The sequence below is a fragment of the Labeo rohita genome, chromosome 21, assembly GCF_022985175.1.
Source record: "Labeo rohita strain BAU-BD-2019 chromosome 21, IGBB_LRoh.1.0, whole genome shotgun sequence".
Taxonomy (NCBI): domain Eukaryota; kingdom Metazoa; phylum Chordata; class Actinopteri; order Cypriniformes; family Cyprinidae; genus Labeo; species Labeo rohita.
Genome location: NC_066889.1, coordinates 17,346,018 through 17,369,557, shown reverse-complemented (window position 1 = coordinate 17,369,557; position 23,540 = coordinate 17,346,018). Strand labels below are relative to the sequence as shown.

The 23,540-nt window shown below is 40.3% G+C and overlaps 3 protein-coding genes and 1 pseudogene across 3 annotated transcripts; all 4 read right to left on the bottom strand.

The window, feature by feature from the left end:
- Window positions 1-39: 39 nt before the first annotated feature.
- On the bottom strand, window positions 40-3,189 carry cbr1l (carbonyl reductase 1-like). Its single transcript, XM_051092882.1, has 4 exons — window positions 2,753-3,189; window positions 1,005-1,185; window positions 793-916; window positions 40-702 (listed from the first exon to the last, which is right to left on the bottom strand). Exons 1-4 carry the CDS (start codon window positions 3,039-3,041, stop codon window positions 463-465), a joined length of 834 nt encoding a protein of 277 aa, XP_050948839.1. The 5' UTR covers window positions 3,042-3,189; the 3' UTR covers window positions 40-462.
- A 1,814-nt stretch (window positions 3,190-5,003) lies between these two features.
- On the bottom strand, window positions 5,004-5,939 carry LOC127152146 (olfactory receptor 52Z1P-like). Its single transcript, XM_051092649.1, has one exon. It carries the CDS (start codon window positions 5,937-5,939, stop codon window positions 5,004-5,006), a length of 936 nt encoding a protein of 311 aa, XP_050948606.1.
- A 6,417-nt stretch (window positions 5,940-12,356) lies between these two features.
- On the bottom strand, window positions 12,357-20,177 carry LOC127152296 (olfactory receptor 142-like). The gene is made up of 2 exons (XM_051092879.1): window positions 20,001-20,177; window positions 12,357-13,648 (listed from the first exon to the last, which is right to left on the bottom strand). Exon 2 carries the CDS (start codon window positions 13,498-13,500, stop codon window positions 12,544-12,546), a length of 957 nt encoding a protein of 318 aa, XP_050948836.1. The 5' UTR covers window positions 13,501-13,648; window positions 20,001-20,177; the 3' UTR covers window positions 12,357-12,543.
- A 2,000-nt stretch (window positions 20,178-22,177) lies between these two features.
- Window positions 22,178-23,352, bottom strand: LOC127152856 (olfactory receptor 51F2-like; annotated as a pseudogene).
- Between the last annotated feature and the right edge of the window lie 188 nt (window positions 23,353-23,540).

Below are 23,540 nucleotides of genomic sequence, written 5' to 3'. Positions count from 1 at the left end.
AATAATATTTGAGCATGAAGAAAGTGAAGGCAGTCAAGCTTACGACAAATCATTTTAATGGTTACAATTTAAGACCACAAGTTTACAAATATTTTGGAGAACTAAATACACATTCTGCTTCACAAAATAGGATTGTACACAGAGATTTCAGTTTGTTCAGATGGTAAAATCTGTTTGGTGGAAGAAGGATTTGAGGCCAGTGTGTTTATCTTCTGTTTATCGTAGCTTGATAAACAAAATGACCCTAGAAACTGAACAGATACTGAAAATAAGATATGGAGAGCTCATATCTTCTCTATAAATCATACAATTACTTGGAAAACTGTGGCACGTACATATCAGAGATTTTCAGAATATTGTACAATAAAGTGTTATTATCAAGTCAGTATGTTATTTACTTTGAGATGCAATCATAACATTGTTTTCAGATGGAATGAACTGATGACGCCTGCTTTGTTCACACTACCATTCCTGTACAGTCTTGTCCCACACTAGCTGTCCATGTGGCTCTTTGGCTCCTTCAGGCAGCATTGCCAGATAAACTGGAGTTTCTGCTCCTTCCTCTGGACTCTTGGTTGCTTTCGGTCCAGCCATGTCTGTCCGCACCCATCCTGGACAGCAAGCATTCAGGAGGATACCATCCGCTGGCCTTGTCTCGGTAAGAACTCGAGCTTGGATCCTTGAAAGCACAGTCACACCAATCTAACAAAGACAGAAGACAATCACATCTTTAGTCAGGGGCTGCTTATTGCTAAAATACACAAATATGGGACAGATAAGGATGTTTGTTACCTTGGTGGTACCATAGGCAGTGTCTGGCCAGCCCTGAGCCAGATGATCCCCTGCCTGTGCAGCCTGAACAAACTGTCCCATCAGCAGGCACAACTCCTCTTCTGCCAAATCTTTATTTCTGAATCTGTCCAAAGGTAAACATCAAAACAAAATAAATACTCGTCATGCTGTGTATTTTACCTCATCACAATTACAAAAAATCATTCACGTACTGTGCCTGTAGTGCAGGACTGCACTTGGCAAGGGAACTCTTGCTAACAAAGCTGGACACGTTGACCACCCGCGCATTGGGACGAAGTATCGGCAGAAGAGCATAACACACCCACAGAGTTCCCCAGAAGTTGGTGCGCATGGTCACCTCAGCCTGTTCTCCAAACGGCTCAGTTGCTGCCTCTAGAAAAAGAAGAAGATTATTTCAAATGGCTATAATACAAAAATATTTTTCATCAAAAACTTATTTTATTAAGCCAAATGGTATCCTTCCACTAGAAGATATAGTCCCTGAGGAGTCATTCAGACCTTACTTGAGTAGCACAATTTTTACAACTTAAAAAAAGACTTAAGAGCAACAGTCAAATACGTCTGTTCAGCACGTTTAAAACTAAAAAACACATTAATGAATGAATGAAAAGCGGCACAGTGTAATTTAAAAAAAAGTCCTATGTGAATGGCCTTTTACATAACAGAATATGTAAGGTTTTAGCACAGAATGCTGTATGGATAAAGTATAATATATAGAAAAAGAAACAAAAAGAAACATTATTTTACTAATAATATAATATAATATAATATAATATAATACATTTAAAAGATTTTATTCAGCCAATTACTAAAGGAGTATTCTTCCGCTAAAAGATATAGTCCCTAAGGGGCCATTCACCAAAAAATGCATTGTTGCGTTCAAAACCCCGATATTCAGGGCAGCAAAATGAAAAAACGCAAGGTCTTCAGAAGAGTTTTTGCAAAAAATTGATATTCTTAACCCTTTAACTGTCATCGTCCCACCTGTGGGATGCTTGGCGCTCTTTTATTTGTAGTCCTTTTTCTCTATCAAATATTTTAGTCATCATCATAAATTATATATCATTTAAAAGCTTAGAAGCCCAAGAATCATCGTATGAAAACCATTTTGAAATCGGACATTGCGTTACCATGGAAATGGTACTGTAAAATCTTTTGGCGGTCTCCTCCCCCTTAGCAGCGGTGTCAAGTGTCATATTACAAAATGCATTATGGTCTTTTAGAATCCAGACTTTTTATAATCTTGACAAAAACATTTCATTGGAAAGGTCTAAGTCTCAGGATTTCATATTTGGTGGTTATTTTGTGATAGAAGTAAAATTGACAGAGAAATTTAGACGTTTGTGACAGAAAAATGCATTTTAAAATATTCTGTAGAGTTTGTGAGGCACCCGGTGACTGTTTGTGGTATAACGCCCCAAACAAACTTTTACAGGAACGTCAATTTTTTCCATATCAACTTCAAATTTGGAACATAACTTATTTAGACATAAGGCTTCAATTTGATACCAAATTTAGGGTACAACCTGTTATGTAAAATATGTATTTTATATAAAATAAAATAAAAATGGGACAGTGCATTTTCTTTTTAGTAAATTTTAACTTCTATAACTTATTAATTTAATTTTTTTTTTGAAAAAATTCCACTTCTGGCATAATCTGCTGTCTGTCTTCTTTGAAAAGAGACCAACCTTAGATCTGTATTCCAAAGTGTTCAGGAATTACAACAATTTAAGTTCGGATAGTGCACTTTTATGTTTAAAATTTAAATAAAACTTGAGCGGCGTATTTTTAGAACTCAAAAGACGCAACAATATTTTATATTTTATTACATCAATTATATTATACTATATATCATCGCTTTTATATATAGAATGTTTTCATCGAAACTTTAAGCACACTTTAAGGTCACCGCTGAAATAGGTAATTCAAAACTAACGTTTGAAGGCAATTCCTGCGTTGTTGATAAGAACATCCAGGCCGCCGTACTTCTCCTCCAAGAACTTTTTAAGTTTCAGAGAGCTTCCTTGGTCACATATATCCAGTTGATAGAAGATTACGTTTTTGCATCCCTCAGAATGCAGTCCAGCAACCGCCTCTTGTCCCAGTTTCTCATTCCGTGCAGTGAGGAGAATATCCCCCTTGAAACCTGCTTTGCACAGCCCTTTAACAATCGCAAGTCCGATGCCTTTGTTTGCACCTGTAACTACAGCCACTCTTTTAGACATTGTGGATTTCTACAGCCTGCTGTTAAAGTCACAAAATAAAGAATCTGGTGCTGAGCGTTGTAATGTTACTTTACGAAAAGTTCCGCACTTAGAACAGCGTGCAGCTCCTCCTCTAAGGCTAAACCTGACAAGAACAAAAGAGTGCAAAGTGCAAAGTCATGCTTACTATTGCTCTCATGCTGATACATGTTATTGGTGTTATCACTCGTAGGTGGTAGACTGATTAAGTAAAATTTATGGTATAAACCGAGAAACGCATTCAAATAATTGTCAGTGATATTACAATGAAATAATCATGTGTCGTTTTTGTTGAATATGTCTGGTGGAATAAAACTTAAATAACCCATATGTAAAAACAAACAAACAAAACAATATCGAAGTTGTAAATAAAGCTTTAGAAACGCGTCAAAAACGATCTACTTGGATAAAGTTTTCAATATTATTTCCGCCTTTCCAGCTCGAGATGTTACATTTAATTCAATGCATTACTTGCTGTGCATGATTTACGAGCAATTTCTGAGTAAAAACGATCAGTTTTATTTTTAGTAGACCTATAGCTGCAAATAAATGCTTAAGATCTTAAAGACAGACATATTTGGTGTCACAAAACATTACAAACTCGACATATTTTGCTTAATATCGTGACAAGATCAGTGAGCTTGGGTCAAGAGGGCATCCAGTCTACAGAAATCACTTAAAATCCATTTTGTCATTGTGATTTGTCTTTATTTGCTGCCATCTGCTGATTAAACAATGTTGTGGCAAATTATTTTGCAAGTAGCACCTCAGGGCAGCAGGTGGTGCTGTAAAAACATGTGGTAAAGCACCAGAAAAGCATTGTCATATCAGTAACTGGTTATAGTTACTATTTGTGTACATTCTCTTGTCTATCTTTGTTGCTTATTTGTAACTTAAGTGATTTAAATGCAGAGATATATTAAACAAATAAATGAGCACACACAAAATTAGGCCAAAATTTTGTGGATTTGCTGATTGTTGAAGTTGACAGAGTGCTCTGGAACATAGATCACATCAGCTTTTAGCCTATCAAGAAATCAGGATGAAAGAAGTAAGTATAATGCAAAAAAATAAACAAATAAATAAATAAATTCACTATTTAATAATCAATCACTATCCATTTAAATACAGTTCATGTTACATTTGAGCCTAAGCGGAAGTAGGCCTAAAATTTAAGTTGCTGCATTTGGGTTTAATACGTTGTTGAAATCTATTATACCTTTTCCAAGAACTTCTTATTACCCCCCTCCGAATTTCTCAGTAGAAGACAAAGCAAAATTCAGCATTGCTTGTTTTTTTTTTATTGCAGTTTTAAGCAGATGGACAGGCTCTCCATGTAGTGTAAATATTAGGGACAGAAAACATATTCATAATATTTTTAAAACAAACATCCCAGATGGATCAGGTCAGCTGGATAACAGGTGAATGATAGAGCATGATGCACACAGACTCTTCTGACTCTTACCTGTAACCGTTGAAAATTGGCCAGTGTTTTCAGATCACATAATTTCAAGTCATTACACTGTAATTATGCCAATAGGCCCATCTCTGTTGGCTATTAGAATTACTATTAAGTATATAAATTAATGTAGTTAATACAGTTATTTTTCACATTTGTACTGTAATTTGAGTCGATGCATTTGGGTTTAACATGTTGTTGAAATCTATCATTTCCATGAAGATCTTATCCCCCCCCACACACATTTCTCAGTAGAACACAAAGCAAAACTAAGTATTCCTTTTTTTTTGAATTGGTGACAATCATTTTGTTTTTACATGTGTTCTGTAGCACCGACTGCTGCTGCAAAGGAAAACAAATAATCTTGCATACAGACCTCAACATAAATTGCTTGCAAATATTAAGAACATCAGCTGTTTATTGACAAAATGAAATATTTGAACATTTCAACATTATTTTACCTAAAAAAAAAAATAACAGTGATCCTACATCAAAGGCAATAACTTATTCTTAGAGCTAAAAAGTCTAAAAATGTTGCCTCTTAGAGCCTTAACACTCAGCCCATAGATGGCTGGATTCAGAATAGGTGGAAATATCAAGAAATAAATTGACATAACTATTTGTGTTTCAAAGGGAAGATAACTGGTGTCAAAGCGACTTTGTACAATTTCAAAAAAACATCCCACACTATAGTTCAGTATTGCAAATAAGTGTGGAGTGCAGGTCTTCAGTGCTTTTATTTTAGACTCTTTAGTGGCAGTAAAGCATATTTTAAGAATATGTCCATATGAGTAGAATGTCATCGCAAGCTGAGGAAAAGTATATACAACAACAGAAAACAATCCAATAGCACTCACAACATTTGTGTCCTCACAGGACAGTTTGACAAGAGAATAGTTAGAGCAGTAAACTCGCCCTATAATGTTTCTACAGAATGTCAAGCGCAGAGTCAGAATAAAAAACAAAGCGAATGCCACTAAAGGATAACCCCATGAGAAGGCAATCAGTTTATACACCTTTGTGATCGTCATAATACTATGATACTGCAGCGGGTAGCAGATGGCCACATAGCGATCGTAGCACATCACCGACAGAATGGTGAACTCTATAATAGCATATGTGTGCAGGCAGTAAGTTTGAGCCTTGCAACATGCCAAAGATACCTCATGAGAAGGAGACATTAAAGTACCCAGCAAGGGAGCAAGCAAAGCAGTGCTACCGTAGATGCCATTTACAGCCAAGTTACATAGAAAGATGTGCATAGGTTTGTGGAGCGCTCTGTCATTAATTATGATACAAATCACAATAGTGTTAGCATAGAGTATAAATATGTACAACATGAAAAAGATCATGAAATAAAGGTATTTAAGGTCATCCATTCCATAAAAGGCCTCCAGTATAATAACTGATGAGTTTTTCATCTTCTCTAAGTTGTTAAGAACACTGTAGGAAGAGGTACATTACATTCTTCACAAATTGTTTCAATCAGTTGTATAATTGATAGAGGTTTTAAGCTGATGAACAGGCTCTCCTTGTACTGTAAATATTAGAGACACAAAATATTTTCATAATTCCTTTAAAAACAACAACATCCCAGATGTGTCAGGTCAGCTGGATAATAGATAAATGATAAGGCATGATGCACACAGAAAGTATATTGAATTGAGCCTCCTCCTTTATTTATAGGACTCTTATCTGTAACCTCTGAGAATTGCCCAGTGTTTTCAGATCACATCATTTCAGGTTGTTACATTGTGATTATGTAAACAGGCCCATCTCTTGTGGCTGTTTGAATTGCTATGAAGTACATAAATTAATGGTAAAATATCATGTGCTTTTTGCAGATTGGAGCTGGCTGGCATAATTGCTAAAACATGACATTAAAATGAGAATTTAAATATATGCTGCATTCCAACTCGCATACTATCCATCCTAAATAGTATTTGAAAATAGAACAGGGTATATATCGAACATCACTGTTGTGTGCTCACACAAGTGTTGTTTGATAACGCATTGAGTTAATGTTCAGTGATGCATCGTGTTTTGATTGTGCTGAAAGCATTCTGTCATGCCTGATCAATGGATGTGTTCGTTTACTGAGGTCTGAAAAAACAGAGGCTAAGTAAAAGAGACAATAAGTTGATGCTACTCCCGGTGTCAGTGTGATTTTTTTATCAAACGCAACAATTGGTGACCAGGATGGCTGATATCGCACTACCACCTCCTGCTCCTTTCCTTGCTCTGCCCGCCGAGCCTCCGATTCTCTGGACTTGCTGGTTACGGTTTTTCGAAACTTTCACCTTGGCTAGCGATCGTAGCGCATCACCGATAGAATGGTGAACTCTATAATAGCATATGTGTGCAGGCAGTAAGTTTGAGCCTTGCAACATGCCAAAGATACCTCATGAGAAGGAGACATTAAAGTACCCAGCAAGGGGGCAAACAAAGCAGTGCTACCATAGATGCCATTTACAGCCAAGTTGCATAGAAAGATGTGCATAGGTTTGTGCAGGGCTGTCATTAATTATGATACAAATCACAATAGTGTTAGCAAAGAGTATAAATATGTACAACATAAAAAAGATCATGAAATAAAGGTATTTTGTCAGCATGCTTCCCCCTGTAGTTTGTCTCCATGCCTCTAAAGGTCCCCCGTGTTCCCCTCTACCTTATTTCTTCCTCATGTGGCCTTGTTAGCGTTATTCAGGTCACCTGTGCCTCATTTCCCACAGTGTATTTAAGTTGTGTATTTTTCCCTGGTTCCTCGCTTGGTTTTTGAGTCTTCACTCTGTGTTATCTGCCTTGCCTCACTAACACCTCCCGAGCTACCTCAAGTAAGAAATTCTAGGCTATTTACCTTAGTGGTTATTGTATCCTGGTTTTGTTTTCACTCCCTGTGGAGTTTTTGTTTTCTCTTGCAGTTTTTCCTTTGTGGTTACTGTTGTTAATACCTTGGCCTGAGAAGAACTTTTGTTGGATTATTCTTGCCAAGATTTTTTTTTAATTTTTTCCGTTTTGATTGGGTCTAGCATCAACACTCCTGTGGCTCAATGGTAGAACTCTCAACCACCACACCAGAGACCTGAGTTCTAGCCTGGCTTGTGACAGAAAAACCGAGTCACCCGTGGATCCAGAAACACTCACCTCCAAGGGTCTATTGACAGTGATTGCCAAGTGCCACGAAGCCGTTCTCAACTGTCAGGAGGAGCTTTATGGCCAAACACTCTTAACTACTGGGCGATGTGATGAGCTCCATCCGCAAGCTCTTTTATCGGCTTCCGGGCGCCTCACCTTCCTTCCCGTCACCTTCATCCTCGAGCTGTAACCGGACTACTCTAGTCGCAGAGCCTCGACTACCACCTCCCAAGCCCTTCGCTGGGGATCCTAGTTCCTGCCAGGGTTTCCTCACCCAATGCTCCCTGACCCTTGAGCTCCAGGCCTCAAGTTTCCCAAAAGACCGCTCCAAGATTGCTTACATAATTACCCTCCTCTCAGACAAGGCGCTCTCCTGGGCCTCTGCAGCGTGGGGATCAAAGGATGTGAGTCCTACGTGGCTTTTGAAGAAGAGTTCAAGCGAGGGTTTGATCATCCAGTCAGTGGTTAGAGAAGCTTCCAAGCGCCTGCTTACTCTCAATCAGGGCTCTCAATCCGAGAACCAGCTGCTGAGACCCTCATTGCAATGGCCATCCGCCTGAGAGAGCGAAGGGTGGCTCGCCGCAAGAACCCTCAATCCCAAGTTCCTGGGACTGTGTCCCCAGTTCGTTCTCCTGCATCCAGGGCTTCCCTATCCCCTGAACCGCTCCATGATTCCCCAAAAGACATGTAGTTGGGTCGTTCCAGGCTGTCTCCTAACGAAAGGGAACGTCGCATGAGGGAGCGACGTTGCCTCTACTGCAGTGCCTCCAGCCACTTTCGCTCCACCTGTCCCGAGCTCTTGGGAAACAGTTGTCCCCGCCCAGCTACAGGGAGCTGTGATGGGGAAGATTAGAGCTCCTCCTACTAATGCCGTCCTAGCTGTTCCAGCCACTTTGTTCTGGGAAGGCCATCAGCATCAGGTCCAGGCCATGATCGATTCTGGCACAGCGGGTGACTTCTTGGATTTATCATTGGCTAAGGAACTTGGGATCCTCCCCCAATTCTTCCTCACCCCCAGGCAGTTACGTCATTGGATGGCAGACCTCTGAAACTGGGCAGAGTAACAAAGGCCACTCAGTCCCTGCAACTCACCATCCACCAACACCAGCAGGAGGAGACCTTCTATCTGACTGACTCTCCTGAGTATCCTGTTATCCTGGGCCACCCCTGGCTGCGCAGACATAATCCCTGGATCGACTGGTCCGCTGGCACCATTCTGAGCTGGAGTTCTACTTTTCCTATCACCTGCCTACTTCAAGGTCCCTCAGCCCCTAGTTCTGAGTCTCAAGAGTCTGTCGACCTGTTAGTTTAAGGCAGTGTTCAGCAAGTCCCGGGCCACCTCCTTACCACCTCACCGCCCCTACGACTGTGCCATTGATCTACTCCTGGGCTCCTGCCCTCCCAGGGGTCAGATCTTCTCCTTGTCTCCCTCCGAATAATCAGCAATTGATACCTACATCAAGGAGTCCTTGGCGGCTGGCATCATTCGGGCCTCCACAGATTACCGGGGCCTCAACAAGATCACGGTGCAGAATCGATACCCCCTTCCTCTCATGGCTATGGCTTTCGAGCTGCTACTACAAGGGGCTTCCATTTTTACTAAGCTGAATCTACGCAACGCTTACCATCTGGTGCAGATCCGGCAGGGGGACGAATGGAAGACGGCCTTCAATACTCCTACAGGCCACTATGAGTATGTGGTGATGCCGTTCGGGCTTCCAAGCACTGATAAACGACGTTCTCCGGGACATGCTTAATCAGTTTGTCTTTGTATACCTAGATGATATACTCATAGGTCATTGAAGGAGCATGAGGGGGATGTCAGCACCCTGGCTCAGTTTCTTGGGTTCATCATCACTCCTGGCCACGTGGAGATGGACCCTAAGAAGGTTGAAGCTGTCCTCAACTGGCCCATTCCCGCCACAGTTAAGGAGGTTCAACGCTTTGGCTTTGCAAATTTCTATAGAAGGTTCATTAAGAACTTCAGCTCTGTGGTGCCCCCCTTGACTGCACTGACCAAGGGAGGAGGAATCAAGATTCACTGGGGTCTGGAGGCACCGGAGGCCTTCCAGGATCTCTAGCACTGCTTGACGTCAGCCCCCATTCTCTCAATCCCTGACCCTGAAAGACCTTTCGTGGTGGAGGTGGACGCCTCACAAGGGGGTGAGGGGTGAGGATGGAAAATTACACCCTTGTGCCTTTATGTCTCGTCGCCTGTTGGATGCCGAGTGCAACTACCACGTGGGGGATCGCGAGTTGCTTGCGGTAAAACTTGCCTTGGAGGAGTGGCGTCATTGGCTTGAGGGGGCTGAGCACCCTTTCCAGGTTCTCACGGACCACAAGAACCTAGAATATATCCAGCAGGCTAAGCGGCTGAACCCTAGGCAGGCTTGATGGTCCTTGTTTTTTAATCGATTCCAGTTTCTCCTGTCTTACAGACCTGGCACTAAGAATGTCAAGCCTGATGCCCTGTCCCAAGCCTACTCCCCCGAGACACAGGAGAAACCCTTGGCATCAATTATTCCAAGGTCTAGGATCGTCGCGCCTCTGCAGTGGGAACTGGAAAGGGTAGTGCGAGAGGCTCAAGTCCAAGAACCAGACCCAGGAGGTGGTCCCATGGGACGCCTGTATGTCCCTCAATCTACCCGGGCCCGGTCTTGCAGTGGGGTCATGAATCTCCCTTTACATGCCATCCGGGTATTGTTCCCCAAGGAAGAGGCACAGGTTGGCATCCCCTCAGCCCGGCACTTTGTCCGAAGCTGTCGGCAGACCAGGAGGAAGGCTAGGTGTGCTCTTCTTCAGACCTCCCAGAGATACCAACGTCAGGTTAATCGGCGTTGCCGGACGGCCCCTAATTTCCAAGCCAGTCAAAGAGTCTGGTTAGCCACCAAGAACCTGCCCCTCCGTGTCGAATCTAGGAAGCTTTCCCAGAAATACATTGGCCCTTTTCGCATAGCAAGGAAAGTTAACCCTGTTTCTTATTGTTTGTTTCCTCCCCATTCACTTAGAATTAACCCCACATTTCATGTCTCATTGCTAAAACATGTCTTGTCTTCTCCCTTTTGTTTTCTCCCCCTGTGGAGTTTTTATTTTCTCTTGCAATTTTTCCTTTGTGGTTACTGTTGTTAATACCTCTGCCTGAGAAGAACTTTTGTTGGATTATTCCTGCCAAGTTTTTTAATAAAGTGACTTTTTCTGGAATACTGCCTCAAGTGTTTTGATTGGGTCTGGCATCAACGCTCCTGTGGCTCAAGGGTAGAACTCTCAACCACCACACCAGAGACCCGAGTTCTAGCCTGGCTTGTGACAGTATTTAAGTTCGTCCATTCTGTAAAAAGCCTCCAGTACAATGATGAGTTTTTCATCTTCTTTAAACTGCTCAGCACACTGAAAGAAGAGGTATATTACATTCTTCACAGTTGTTTCAATCAGTTGTATGATTGATAGAAGTTTTAAGCAGATGAACAGGCTTTCCTTGTACTGTAAATATTAGAGACACAAAATATATTCATAATTCCTACAACCCAGAAGATGCTTCAGGTCCGCTGGATAATAGATGAATGATAAGGCATTATGCACACAGAAAATATAGTGAATTGAGCCTCCTCCTTTATTTATTTTTATCTGTAACCTCTGAGAATTGCCCAGTGTTTTCAGATCACATCATTTCAGGTTATTACATTATGATTATGTAAATAGGCCCATCTCTTTTCTATTTGAATTACTACTGTATATTAGTGTATATTAGTATATTAGTAAATTAATGGTAAAATATGTGCTTATTGCAGATTAGAGTTGGCTAACATAATTGCTAAACCATAGCGTTAAAATGAGAATGTAAATATATAATACATTATAGAATATATAATAAATACATTTATGATGCATATCAGTGATTTAGCAACATATAAAACCATGCAAATCCTTTAGCTAAATATTAGTCTGAATTGGTAAGCTAGCTATTTTTTTTCTATGGGGCAAAGTAAGCCAAATGCTGTTGGGTAAGTTGAGCCAGCCCGGCACTTTAACTTACCCCACCACAAAGCATTTAAATTAAGTTAAATCTGCTAAGTATAAACTGGTATTTTAATGTGATATGACACAACTGGTTTAGTTTATTGTAAAACTGCCAGTTTCCAACCCTGGATGTTTATTGCTCAGTACAGTGTTCCTGTTACAACAAACAGTGGCTTGTTATTTTTGTTACATAACCAGCATTCTGTTAAGCCAGGGACTATATTTTCTAGAGGTAGGATGACACTTAATTAATTTGCTTAATAAAATGTTTTGAAATAGCCATCTGTTTTAGTTTGAAATACATTACAATAGAAAATAATGATAACAAAAAAGGCTTTTGTTTAATGGTTATAATTAACACTACACTGTGTGACACAAAGTGTGTTCTGGGCCAGGGCCTGAATTGTTTTGCTTGTTTTGGAGGCCTGTGAAGAGCACATCTGTTATGGTGAAGCATTACAGAGAGCAGCACATGATCTTACATTAGATATGTATATCGCTCTCTCTTTTTTTTGTTTTGTAATTATTTTATACATTGCTTACAAGCAAATTCCATCCATATATAAATTCCATCTATCTTTAGTGATCAAATGAAATATGTATTTTGACAGTTTATTAATCTTATGAAAGAAGTACAGTTGTGCATTTTAAAAACAACATATGAATTAGAAGTACATAATATTCTGATTTTGAAAAGCATGATGGGGTTATTTAAGGTCACTGGATGTCAAATTTACATGGAATTAGCATTTAGTTCAATTCAATGACACTATTTAAAGACAGAAAGTTAACAAAGTTGGGTTTTCATTTCACAGGTTAGACTTCAGTTGTTTACTTCTCATACTAAGAACAGTATTGCATTGTTTTGCACCCTCACTTGTGTTCCAAAGACCCTACTTTAAGCCTATTTTCACAGCCAAACAATCTAAAAATATTGCCTCTCAGTGTTTTAACACTCATCCCATAGATAGCTGGATTTAGAATGGGAGGAAATATCAAGAAATAAAGAGACATGAACAGTTGTGTTTCAAATGGAAGATAACTTGTGTCAAAGCGACTTTGTACAATTTCAAAAAAACATCCCACACTAAAGTTCAGTATTGCAAATAAATGTGGAGTGCAGGTCTTTAGTGCTTTTATTTTAGACTCTTTAGTGGCCTTAAAGCATATTTTCAGAATATATCCGTATGAATAGAAAGTCATTGCAAGCTGAGGAACAGAGTATACAACAAGAAAAATCAATCCGAAAACACTCTCAATATATGTGTTCCCACAAGACATTTTGATTAGATTAAAGTTTAGGCAGTAAATCCTCCCCAGTCGGTTTTGACAGATTGTCAAGCGCAGAGTCATAATAAAAAACAAAGCGAATGTCACTAAAGGATAACCCCATGAGAAGGCAATCAGTTTATACACTTTTTTGATCGTCATAATACTGTGATACTGCAGCGGGTAGCAGATGGCCACATAGCGATCGTAGCACATCACCGACAGAATAGTGAACTCTATAATAGCATATGTGTGCAGGAAGTAGATTTGAGCCTTACAACATGCCAAAGATATCTCATGAGAAGAAGACATTAAAGTACCCAGCAAGGGGGGAAGTAAAGCTGTGCCACCGTAGATGCCATTTACAGCCAAGTTACATAGAAAGTAATTCATAGGATTATGAAGCACTTTGTTGATAATTATGACAAAAATCACAATGGTGTTAGCAAAGAGTACAAGCATGTATAACAAGAGAAAGACCACAAAGTAAAGGTATTTAAGGTCCTCCATTTTGTAAAAAGCTTCCAGTATAATAGACGACACAGCTGATGAGTTTTCCATCTTAAAATGTTCAACACTCTGAAAAAACAAAATTTTAGTCAAATATCCCTTTTCTTGTTTTAGATTAACAGGTGCCTTTTTTTCAGGATTCAGTCTCCATTGCCTCTAGGTGTTGGCAGTTATCCTGCCATCTGTAGACTGAAGATACCTGCAAACAGCAGTACAGATAGTTCAGATCAAATGAACAACAGAAGGATGACTGGATGACACAACATTACTCTTATTTTACAGTGTACTTATCCTGTTTATACAGAGTATCGTGTGTAACCTTGGACGACTGTCTAGAGGTTTCAGATCACATGATCAATGAAAATTTAAACAAAATCTAAAAAAGTGTGCAAAACAAAATTGTGTTTTTCTGTTGAGTATCATATATTAAGACGTAATAATCAGTTTTATCTAACTTGCGCCAACTGGACATACACAGAAGTCTTTCCGGACGGATGACATAGGATGACCGGTGAGTCTCGCACAAACCAATGTTTGTTTACAGGAGCATAGGAAGCAAAGTTTCCACACTTTAGCAAAGGAAAACCAGTCTATCCCTGGCTTACCCGAAATTCTCTGTAATTTTTCTTTACAAATCCTTGATTTCTACTTGTAATTTGTGAGCGGCGAGTGAAATATGACAGGTCTATTTTGACAGTTTAGTAGTCTTATGAAAAAATGCATATCTATTTAAAGCAAATACAGTGCATTTTAAATACAACACATGAATTACAAGTACAAAATGTTGTGATTTTGAAAAGCATGATGGGGTTCTTTCAGGTTTTTGGATGTCAAATTTACATGGAATTAGCATTCAGTTCAATTCAAAGGCACTATATGAAGACACATGTAAGTTGTTTAGTTGTTTTTATGTCACAGATTAGACTTTAGTTGCTTATTTCTCATACTGAGAATAGTGTTGCATTCTTTTGCACTCCCACTTATGTTCCAGAGGTGCTACTTTAAAGACAATAACCTATTTTACAGCCAAACAATCTAAAAATATTGCCACAAAGTGCTTCAGCAGAGGGAGCAGAAACAGGCAGTCCATGGGAAAGGGCTCCCTCTGCTGGCGTGGCATTACAGAATCCCCCCCTCTAGGAGCGACTCCTGGCGCTCAAAACAACAACAGTCCAGTAGGGTGGGGGACCAGAGGCAAAACAGGGGGTGGGACGGAGGGCCAGGTCCGTGCAGAGGAGGTGGGCCTGGATCGTGGAGCAGTGACAGACAGTGAAGCACTGGAGGACCTGGACCCTGGAACAGTGGCAGACAGTGAAGCACTGGAGGACCTGGGCCGTGGAGCTGTGGCAGACAGTGGAACCCTGGAGGACCTGGGCTGTGGAGCTGTGGCACTCTGGAGGACCTGGGCCGTGGAACAGTGGTAGACAGTAAAACCTTGGAGGACCTGGGCCGTGGAGCAATGGCAGACAGTGTAACACTGGAGGGCCTGGGCCGTGGAGCAGTAGCAGACAGTGGAACCTTGGAGCAGAAGTCCACCATATTTGATTCAGAGGAGGCTGGAGCCATGGTGGAGCAGGGAGAGCAGGCAGCCATGGCGGGGCAGGTAGAGCAGGCACAGCAGGGAGCCATGGTGGGGCAGACAGAGCAGGCAGAGCAGGGAGCCATGGCGGGGCAGACAGAGCAGACAGGAGCAAAGATACCCACAGAGGAACTAATGACATCCATAGCAGAGCAGAGAGTTCATAATTAGCCTTCTTGGCCGTGACATGGCAGGCAGAGAGTTCATAGGAGGATGCCGCCCCCTTAGAGGGTTCTGCAGCCGGAGCTGCCACCTCTGGGGGCATTGGCGCAAACTCATGGTCAGACGTGGCAGTGAGTTCATTATTGGACGCCACCTCCTTAGGAGGTTCTACAGTGCATGCTGACACCTCAGGAGGTATTGGCGCAAACTGGTGGACAGGAAAGGCCTCTGGCACAGACCCATGGACAGACGAGGCCTCAGGAGCAGACTCGTGGTCAGGCGAAGCTTCTGGAGCAGACTCGTGGTCAGACAAGGCCTCTGGAGCAGACTTGTGATCAGATGAGGCCTCTGGAGCACAGTGTGTAGCCCACACGCTCAAAATGGCAACAGCCATTACAGGCAGCATAGTAGATAGTAGTGGGATGCCTGCCAGTCTTGAGGGTGTGGATGCTGTGGACATGTGGCTTGGGAGTGTGGGCTCTGCGTGGCTTGGGAGCGTGGGCTCTGCATGGCTTGGGAGCTGAGACAAGACCTGGCAAGGCTTTGGGATGTCAGCTGATACGTGACGAGGCTCTGGGGGGGGTCAGCTGAGACATGACGAGGCTCTAGGAGGTCAGCTGAGATGTGATGTGGCTTTGGAAGGTCTGTCGTGACTTGACTTGACTCAGGGAGGTCTGCTGTGACTTGACTTGACTCAGGGAGGTCTGCCGTGACTTGACTCGACTCGACTCAGGGGGGTCTGCTGTGACTTGACTTGACTCAAGAAGAACAGCTGTGTCTTGACCTGGCTCGTGAAGACCAGCTGTGACTTGACTTGGCTCATGAAGGTCAGTTGTGACTTGACTTGGCTCAGGAAGATCAGCTGTGACTTGACTTGGCTCATAGATAACCCAGCTGTAACTTGACTTGACTCAGGAACAACAGTTGTAACATGACTTGACTCAGGAACAACAGCTGTAACTTGGCTGGACTCATGGGGAACAGCTGTAACTTGGCTTGACTCATGGGGAACAGCTGTGACTTGGCTTGACTCATGGGGAACAGCTGTGACTTGGCTTGACTCATGGGGAACAGCTGTGACTTGGCTTGACTCATGGAGAACAGCTGTGACTTGGCTTGACTCAGGAACTACAGCTGTAACTTCACTTGATTTAGAAGTAACAGCTGTAACTTGACGTGGCTCAGGAAACACAGCTGTCACTTGACTTGGCACTGAAAGTGCAGCCCTGACTTGACTTGACACCGGAGGATCAGGCATCACTTGATTTGTTTTGTGTGTGGCAGACATGGTGAGATGAGATTTGGATGAGATGGTGTTGGACTGATAAGACTTAGGCGTGGCAGCCATCTTGCCCGGGGACGCAGATGGGGCGGCCATCTTGTGAACAGGCTTGGTGTTGGCGGCCATCTTGTGAACAGGCTTGGGGATGGCGGCCATCTTGTGAACATCTTGTGAGCTGCCATCTTGTGAGCTGGCTGTGGGGGGGCGGCCATGACAGGTGCAGACTCTGGACGGGCAGGCATGGCGTGAGCAGGCGCTGGAGTGGCAGGCATGGTGTGAGCAGGCGCTGGAGCGGAAGGCATGGTGTGAGCAGGCCCTGGAGCGGCAGGCGTGGCGTGAGCAGGCCTTGGAGCGGCAGACATGACGTGAGCAGGCCTTGGAGCGGCTGACGTGACCTGAGCAGACTTTGGCTTGGCGGACATGACGTGAGTGGGCTTTGGTTGGGTAGGTATGGCGAAAAACTCCATCTACTACAACTCAGTGTTAATTTTGACAACCATTTTTGATTTAGTCTTAGTCTTTATCTTGAGACTAAAATGCTTAAAGAAGAAGTTCACTTCCAGAACAACAATTCACAAATAATTTACTCACCCCCTTGTCATCCAAAATGTTCATGTCCTTCTGACTTCAGTCGTAAAGAAATTATGGTTTTTGAGGAAAGCATTTCAGGATTTTTCTTCATATAATGGACTTGATTGGTGCCCTGATTTTGAATTTCCAAAATGTAGTTTAAATGCAGCTTCAAAGGGCTCTAAACGATCCCAGCCGAGGAAGCAGTGTATTATCTAGTGAAACGATCGGCCATTTTTTTTTGGAAAATAAAAATGTGTATACTTTTTAAGCACAAAAGCTTGTGTAGCACAGGTTCTGGGATGCACGTTCACGTACTATTGAATCATGTCGAAAGGTCACGCCGAATGTAGGCGGAACCACAGACCCAGTGTTTACAAAGCGAATGCGCAAAGACTAAGAAAGTGCAAGTAAGTCATACGCTGTTTACAAACAAAAAGGTACAACAATGATTCTGAAGTTGTAGGAGAAAATAAGATGGAGTTTTCGCCATACTCTACCTTTTTAGCTGGAGTACACAGACAACTTAGATGTGATTTGTAATAGTGATGGGAAGTTCGGATCATTTTACCGACTCTGACCTTTGAGTCTCGTTCAGCAAAATGAACAAATCCTTTTTCGAGTCATTTCATTCATTTTAGCAAATTATAATTAAAATGTTACGTGTTACTTCCCTAACACATCTACTGCTTACACAAACATTGATCACACTACAAACAAGACAAAACTATAATGCTATAAGAAACAGAAAAGATGAATTCATTGTTTACCTTGGTCTTTAGTCTATGATTAGCTCATCTCACCACTTATCTGACAAGTTTTCGGGTTTGAGTCGTTCATTCATCATGTGACAGCCCCATAAGATGAACGAATGACTCGAAAAACCCGAAGACTCGAAACAGGTGAACTAATTCCAGTACAGAACCTAATAGAATGTTGTGCATGTGTGACTGAACGAATCACTCCACGAGACGACTCGTTCTTCCCGAGTCACATTAAAGATTTGTTCAAAAAAGAACGACCCATCACTAATTCGTAGCATCGTGAACGCGCATCCCAGAGCCTGTGCTACATGAGCTTTTGTGCTTAAAAATACACAAATTTTTATTTTTGAAAAAAATGACAGATCGTTTCACTAGATAAGACCCTTCTTCCTCGGCTGGGATCATTTAGAGCCCTTTGAAGCTGCATTTAAACTACATTTTGGAAGTTCAAAATCGGGGCACCAATGAAGTCCATTATATGAAGGAAAATCCTCAAAAAATAAGAGTTATTCTTAAATTTACTTATTGATTCACAGCAAAAAGACACATGCACCATGACCTGAATGTGGACATTTTAGAAGAGGCCCTAGAAATTTCCGTATCAAATATAATACAGCTAAACCATGGCATTAAAATGAGAATGTAAATATATAATACATTATAGCATATATAATAAATACATTTATGATGCATATCAGTGATTTAGTAACATATAAAACCATGTGAATAATTTAGCTAAATATTAGTCTGAATTGGTAAGCTAGCTAGTTTTTTTCTATAGGGCAAAGTAAGCCAAATGCTGTTGGGTAAGTTGAGCCAGCCCGGCACTTTACCTTACCCCACCACAGAGCATTTAAGTTAAGTTAAATCTGCTAAGTATAAACTGGTATTTTAATGTGATATAACACAACTGGTTTAGTTTATTGTAAAACTGTCAGTTTCCAACCCTGGATGTTTATTGCTCAGTACAGTGTTCCTGTTACAACAAACAGTGGCTTGTTATTTTTGTTACATAGCAGCGTTCTGTTAAGCCAGGGACTATATTTTCTAGAGTAGGGATGACACTTAATTAATTTGCTTAATAAAATGTTTAAAATAGCCATCTGTTTTAGTTTGAAATATGTTACAATAGAAAATAACAATGATAACAAAAAAGGCTTTTGTTTAATGGTTATAATTAACACTACACTGTGTGACACAAAGTGTGTTCTGGGCCAGGGCCTGAAATGTTTTGCTTGTTTTGGAGGCCTGTGAAGAGCACATCTGTTATGGTGAAGCATTACAGAGAGCAGCACATGATCTGATGTTAGATATGTATATCTCTCTCTTTTTTGTTTTGTAATTATTTTATACATTGCTTACAAGTAAATTCCATCCATATATAAATTCCATCTATCTTTAGTGATCAAGTGAAATATGTATTTTGACAGTTTATTAATCTTATAAAAAGGAACAGTTGTACATTTTAAATACAACATATGAGTTAGTACATAATATTCTGATTTTGAAAAGCATGATGGGGTTATTTAAGGTCACTGGATGTCAAATTTACATGGAATTAGCATTCAGTTCAATTCAAAGACACTATTTGAAGACAGAAAGTTAACAAAGTTGGGTTTTCATTTCACAGGTTAGACTTCAGTTGTTTACTTCTCATACTAAGAACAGTATAGACCATTTCGTCAGATGTAAACACACTCGTCCCGATACACTTCCTGTTTCTTTTTTTTTTTAACTTTACACAAACATCACAAAAAAATACAACCAACATAACATTTGCCTGGATGAAAATGTTACATTAGCACCTTTAAGATGTATTTGTATATGTGAAATAATATAAAAAATAAAAAACAGGAAGTGCTTCTGGACCAGTGTTGTTTACATCTAGCGAATGGTCTATAGAGTTCACTATTCTGTCAGTAATGTGCTACGATCGCTATGTGGCCATCTGCTACCCGCTGCAGTATCATAGTATTATGACGATCAAAAAAGTGTATAAACTGATTGCCTTCTCATGGGGTTATCCTTTAGTGACATTCGCTTTGTTTTTTGTCTTAAAATGTTCAACACTCTGAAAAAAACAAAATTTTAGTCAAATATCCCTTTTCTTGTTTTAGATTAACAGGTGCCTTTTTGAGGATTCAGGCTCCATTGCCTCTAGGTGTTGGCAGTTATCCTGCCCGACTGAAGATACCTGCAAACAGCAGTACAGATAGTTCAAATAAATGAACAACAGAAGGATGACTGGATGACACAACATTACTCTTATTTTACGGTGTACTTATCCTGTTTATATAGAGTATCGTGTGTAACCTTGGATGACTGTCTAGAGGTTTCAGATCACATGATCAATGAAAATGTAAACAAAATCTAAAAAAAGTGTGCAAAACAAAATTGTTTTTCTGTTGAGTATCATATATTAAATCCATCAGTACTTATAGTTTGATATAGGGGAACATGGAGCTGATTCTTAACGAGTAAAAGAATGTTGCATTCAGAGGCTCAAACTGCTGATTCAGCTTATAATGTTGTAACAGGGATCTTTTTTAAATGCATGTTATAGTATATTGTCTTATTGCATATTCTTTTTTATTTTAATTAATCAATTAATTATTTTTTTAATCAAAATATCATAACTGAATCTTCCCTTGTTCCCTCTGATGATGTATGCTGGACTTGTCAAATGGATGTCTGCCTAAACCTTGCCTTTGCAAGCTTGTGTTCATGCCTCTACTTTTTCAATATTTTCACATCTCCCCAAATAAACGTGAGATTATGGAGGCAGAAATTAATTACATGCAGGAAAATAACATTGCTGTACCATCCTTTTCCAACTGGGCATCTCCCTGTCTTCCTGTTTGGAAAGCTGATGGGTCACTGAGATTTTGCACTTGTTTCTGTAAAGTTAACAGTGTAACCAAACCAAATTGCTCTCCACTTCCTCGTGTTGAGAACTGTGTCAATCAGGTGGGTTCAGCCAAATTTGTGAGCAAGTTTGACTTGCCTAAAGGTTACTGGCAGGTGCCATTTTTTCATTTGTTTACCCTACTGGATTCTACTCTTACAAAGTTATGAGTTTCGGGTTGAGAAATGCCTCACTGATGTTTCAGCGCCTTATGAACAGGGTAATTTTAGGACTTGATGATTGTGCAGTCTACTTGAATGATCTCATTGTGTTTAGCGATAGCTGGGACACCCATATTAAACATGTTCATGCTGTGTTGCGGAAAATATTGTGGCAGATACACTATTCTGTGCACCTGTATGTGATCAATTTGGTGTTTTTGTAGTTGCTCTTGGTTCCGAAGTTTAAAGGGATGGTTCATGCAAAAATGAAAATTAGCCTATTATTTATTCACCCTCCAGGCATCCTAGGTGTATATGACTTCCTTCTTTCAGATGAATCCAATTTGAGTTACATTAAAAATCATCCTGGCTCTTCCAAGCTTTAGAATGGTATGGGCAGGTGTCTCTCTTCATCAGTCCAAAACAAGTCAGATAAAGTGCATCCATCCATAATAAAACGTGCCTCACAAGGCTCCAGGGGGTGAATAAAGGCCTCCTGTAGTGAATCAATGCGTTTTTGTAAGAAAAATATCCATATTTAAAACATAATAATCACTTTAATCTAGCTTGCGCCAACTGGTCGTACACAGAGGCCTTTCCAGATGGATGACTTAGTGAGTCTCGCACAAACCAACGTTTGTTTACAGGAGCAAAGGAAGTAAATTTTCCTTTAGCAAAGGAAAACCAGGCTTCTTGGCTTATATCGAAATACTCTGACATTTTTCTTTACAAATCCTTGTTTTGTGCTTCTAATTCGTGAGCGGCGCTGTGTACCTCTCTCCACATCACGTTTGTGTTCGTCACTTCTGAGTGCCACATAGGCAGCGCATACATCCTACAGTACGTCATCCGCCCGTAATTGCTTCTGTGTACGACTGTGTAGATTAAAGTGATTATTACGTTTTAAATATGGATATTTTTCTTACAAGAACTCATCGCTTCGCTACAGGAGGCCTTTATTCACCCCCTGGAGCCTTGTGAGGCACGTTTTATTGTTGTTATTCTACATCACTGAATCTACTGTTGGTAACATCAGCATTTGTTCGTTTAATTTTCTATTTCGTCAATAAATCTTGAGTTACTTTCGATATCCATGTGTGTCCCTTTCTTTGTTGCTGCCTTTTGGAGCCACAGATTGTATAACAGTTCATTTAATTGTTTTATTATATATTATTTATTATTGTTAGCACATAATCTTACATTAGATTTGTATATCTCTTTATTTTTATTTTTATTTTTTTTTATTATTTTATATGTTGCTTACAAATAATATAGTTCCGTCCATCTTTATTGCTCAAGTGAAATATGACAGGTCTATTTTGACAGTTTAGTAATCTTATGAAAAAAGGCATATCTATTTAAAGCAAATACAGTGCATGAATTAACATGAAACACATGGATTACAAGTACAAAATGTGATTTTGAAAAGCATGATGGGGTTCTTTCCGGTCTTTGGATGTCAAATTTACATGGAATTAGCATTCAGTTCGATTCAAAGGCACTATATGAAGACACATATAAGTTAACATTATTGTTTTCTTGTCACAGATTAGACTTCAGTTCCTTATTTATCATACTGAGAATATTGTTGCATTGTTTTCCAGAGGTCCTACTTTAAAGACGATAACCTATTTTCACAGCCAAACAATCTAAAAATATTGCCTCTCAGTGCTTTAACACTCATCCCATAGATAGCTGGATTTAGAATGGGAGGAAATATCAAGAAATAAAGAGACAAAAACATTTGCGTTTCAAAGGGAAGATAACTTGTGTCAAAACGACTTTGTATGATTTCAAAAAAACATCCCACACTGTAGTTTAGTATTGCAGATAAGTGTGGAGTGCAGGTCTTCAATGCTTTCATTTTAGACTCTTTAGTGGCAGTAAAGCATATTTTCAGAATATGTCCGTATGAATAGAAAGTCATTGCAAGCTGAGGAAAAGAGTATACAACAACAAAAAACAATCCCAAAACACTCTCAATATATGTGTTCCCACAAGACATTTTGACCAGATAGAAGTTTAGGCAGTAAATCCTCCCCAGGCGGTTTTGACAGATTGTCAAGCGCAGAGTCATAATAAAAAACAAATTGAATGTCACTAAAGGATAACCCCATGAGAAGGCAATCAGTTTATACACTTTTGTGATCGTCATAATACTGTGATACTGCAGCGGGTAGCAGATGGCCACATAGCGATCGTAGCACATCACCGACAAAATAGTGAACTCTATAATAGCATATGTGTGCAGGAAGTAGATTTGAGCCTTACAACATGCCAAAGATATCTCATGAGAAGAAGACATTAAAGTACCCAGCAAGGGGGGAAGCAAAGCTGTGCCACCGTAGATGCCATTTACAGCCAAGTTACATTAGAAAGTAATTCATAGGATTATGAAGCACTTTGTTGATAATTATGACAAAAATCACAATGGTGTTAGCAAAGAGTACAAGCATGTATAACAAGAGAAAGACCACAAAATGTATTTATAACAAGTAAGAAAGACTTTAATAAACAGAAGTCAAGACAGGCAGGGTATTCCAAACAAACAGTTACATCCAGGGCAAAACAATAGAGTATTCCACAAGAACAAGCAGAGTCCAAAAAACAGAGAGAGCAGTCCAAAAAGTAACAAATAAACAAGGATAAGAAACTAGACAAAACTATG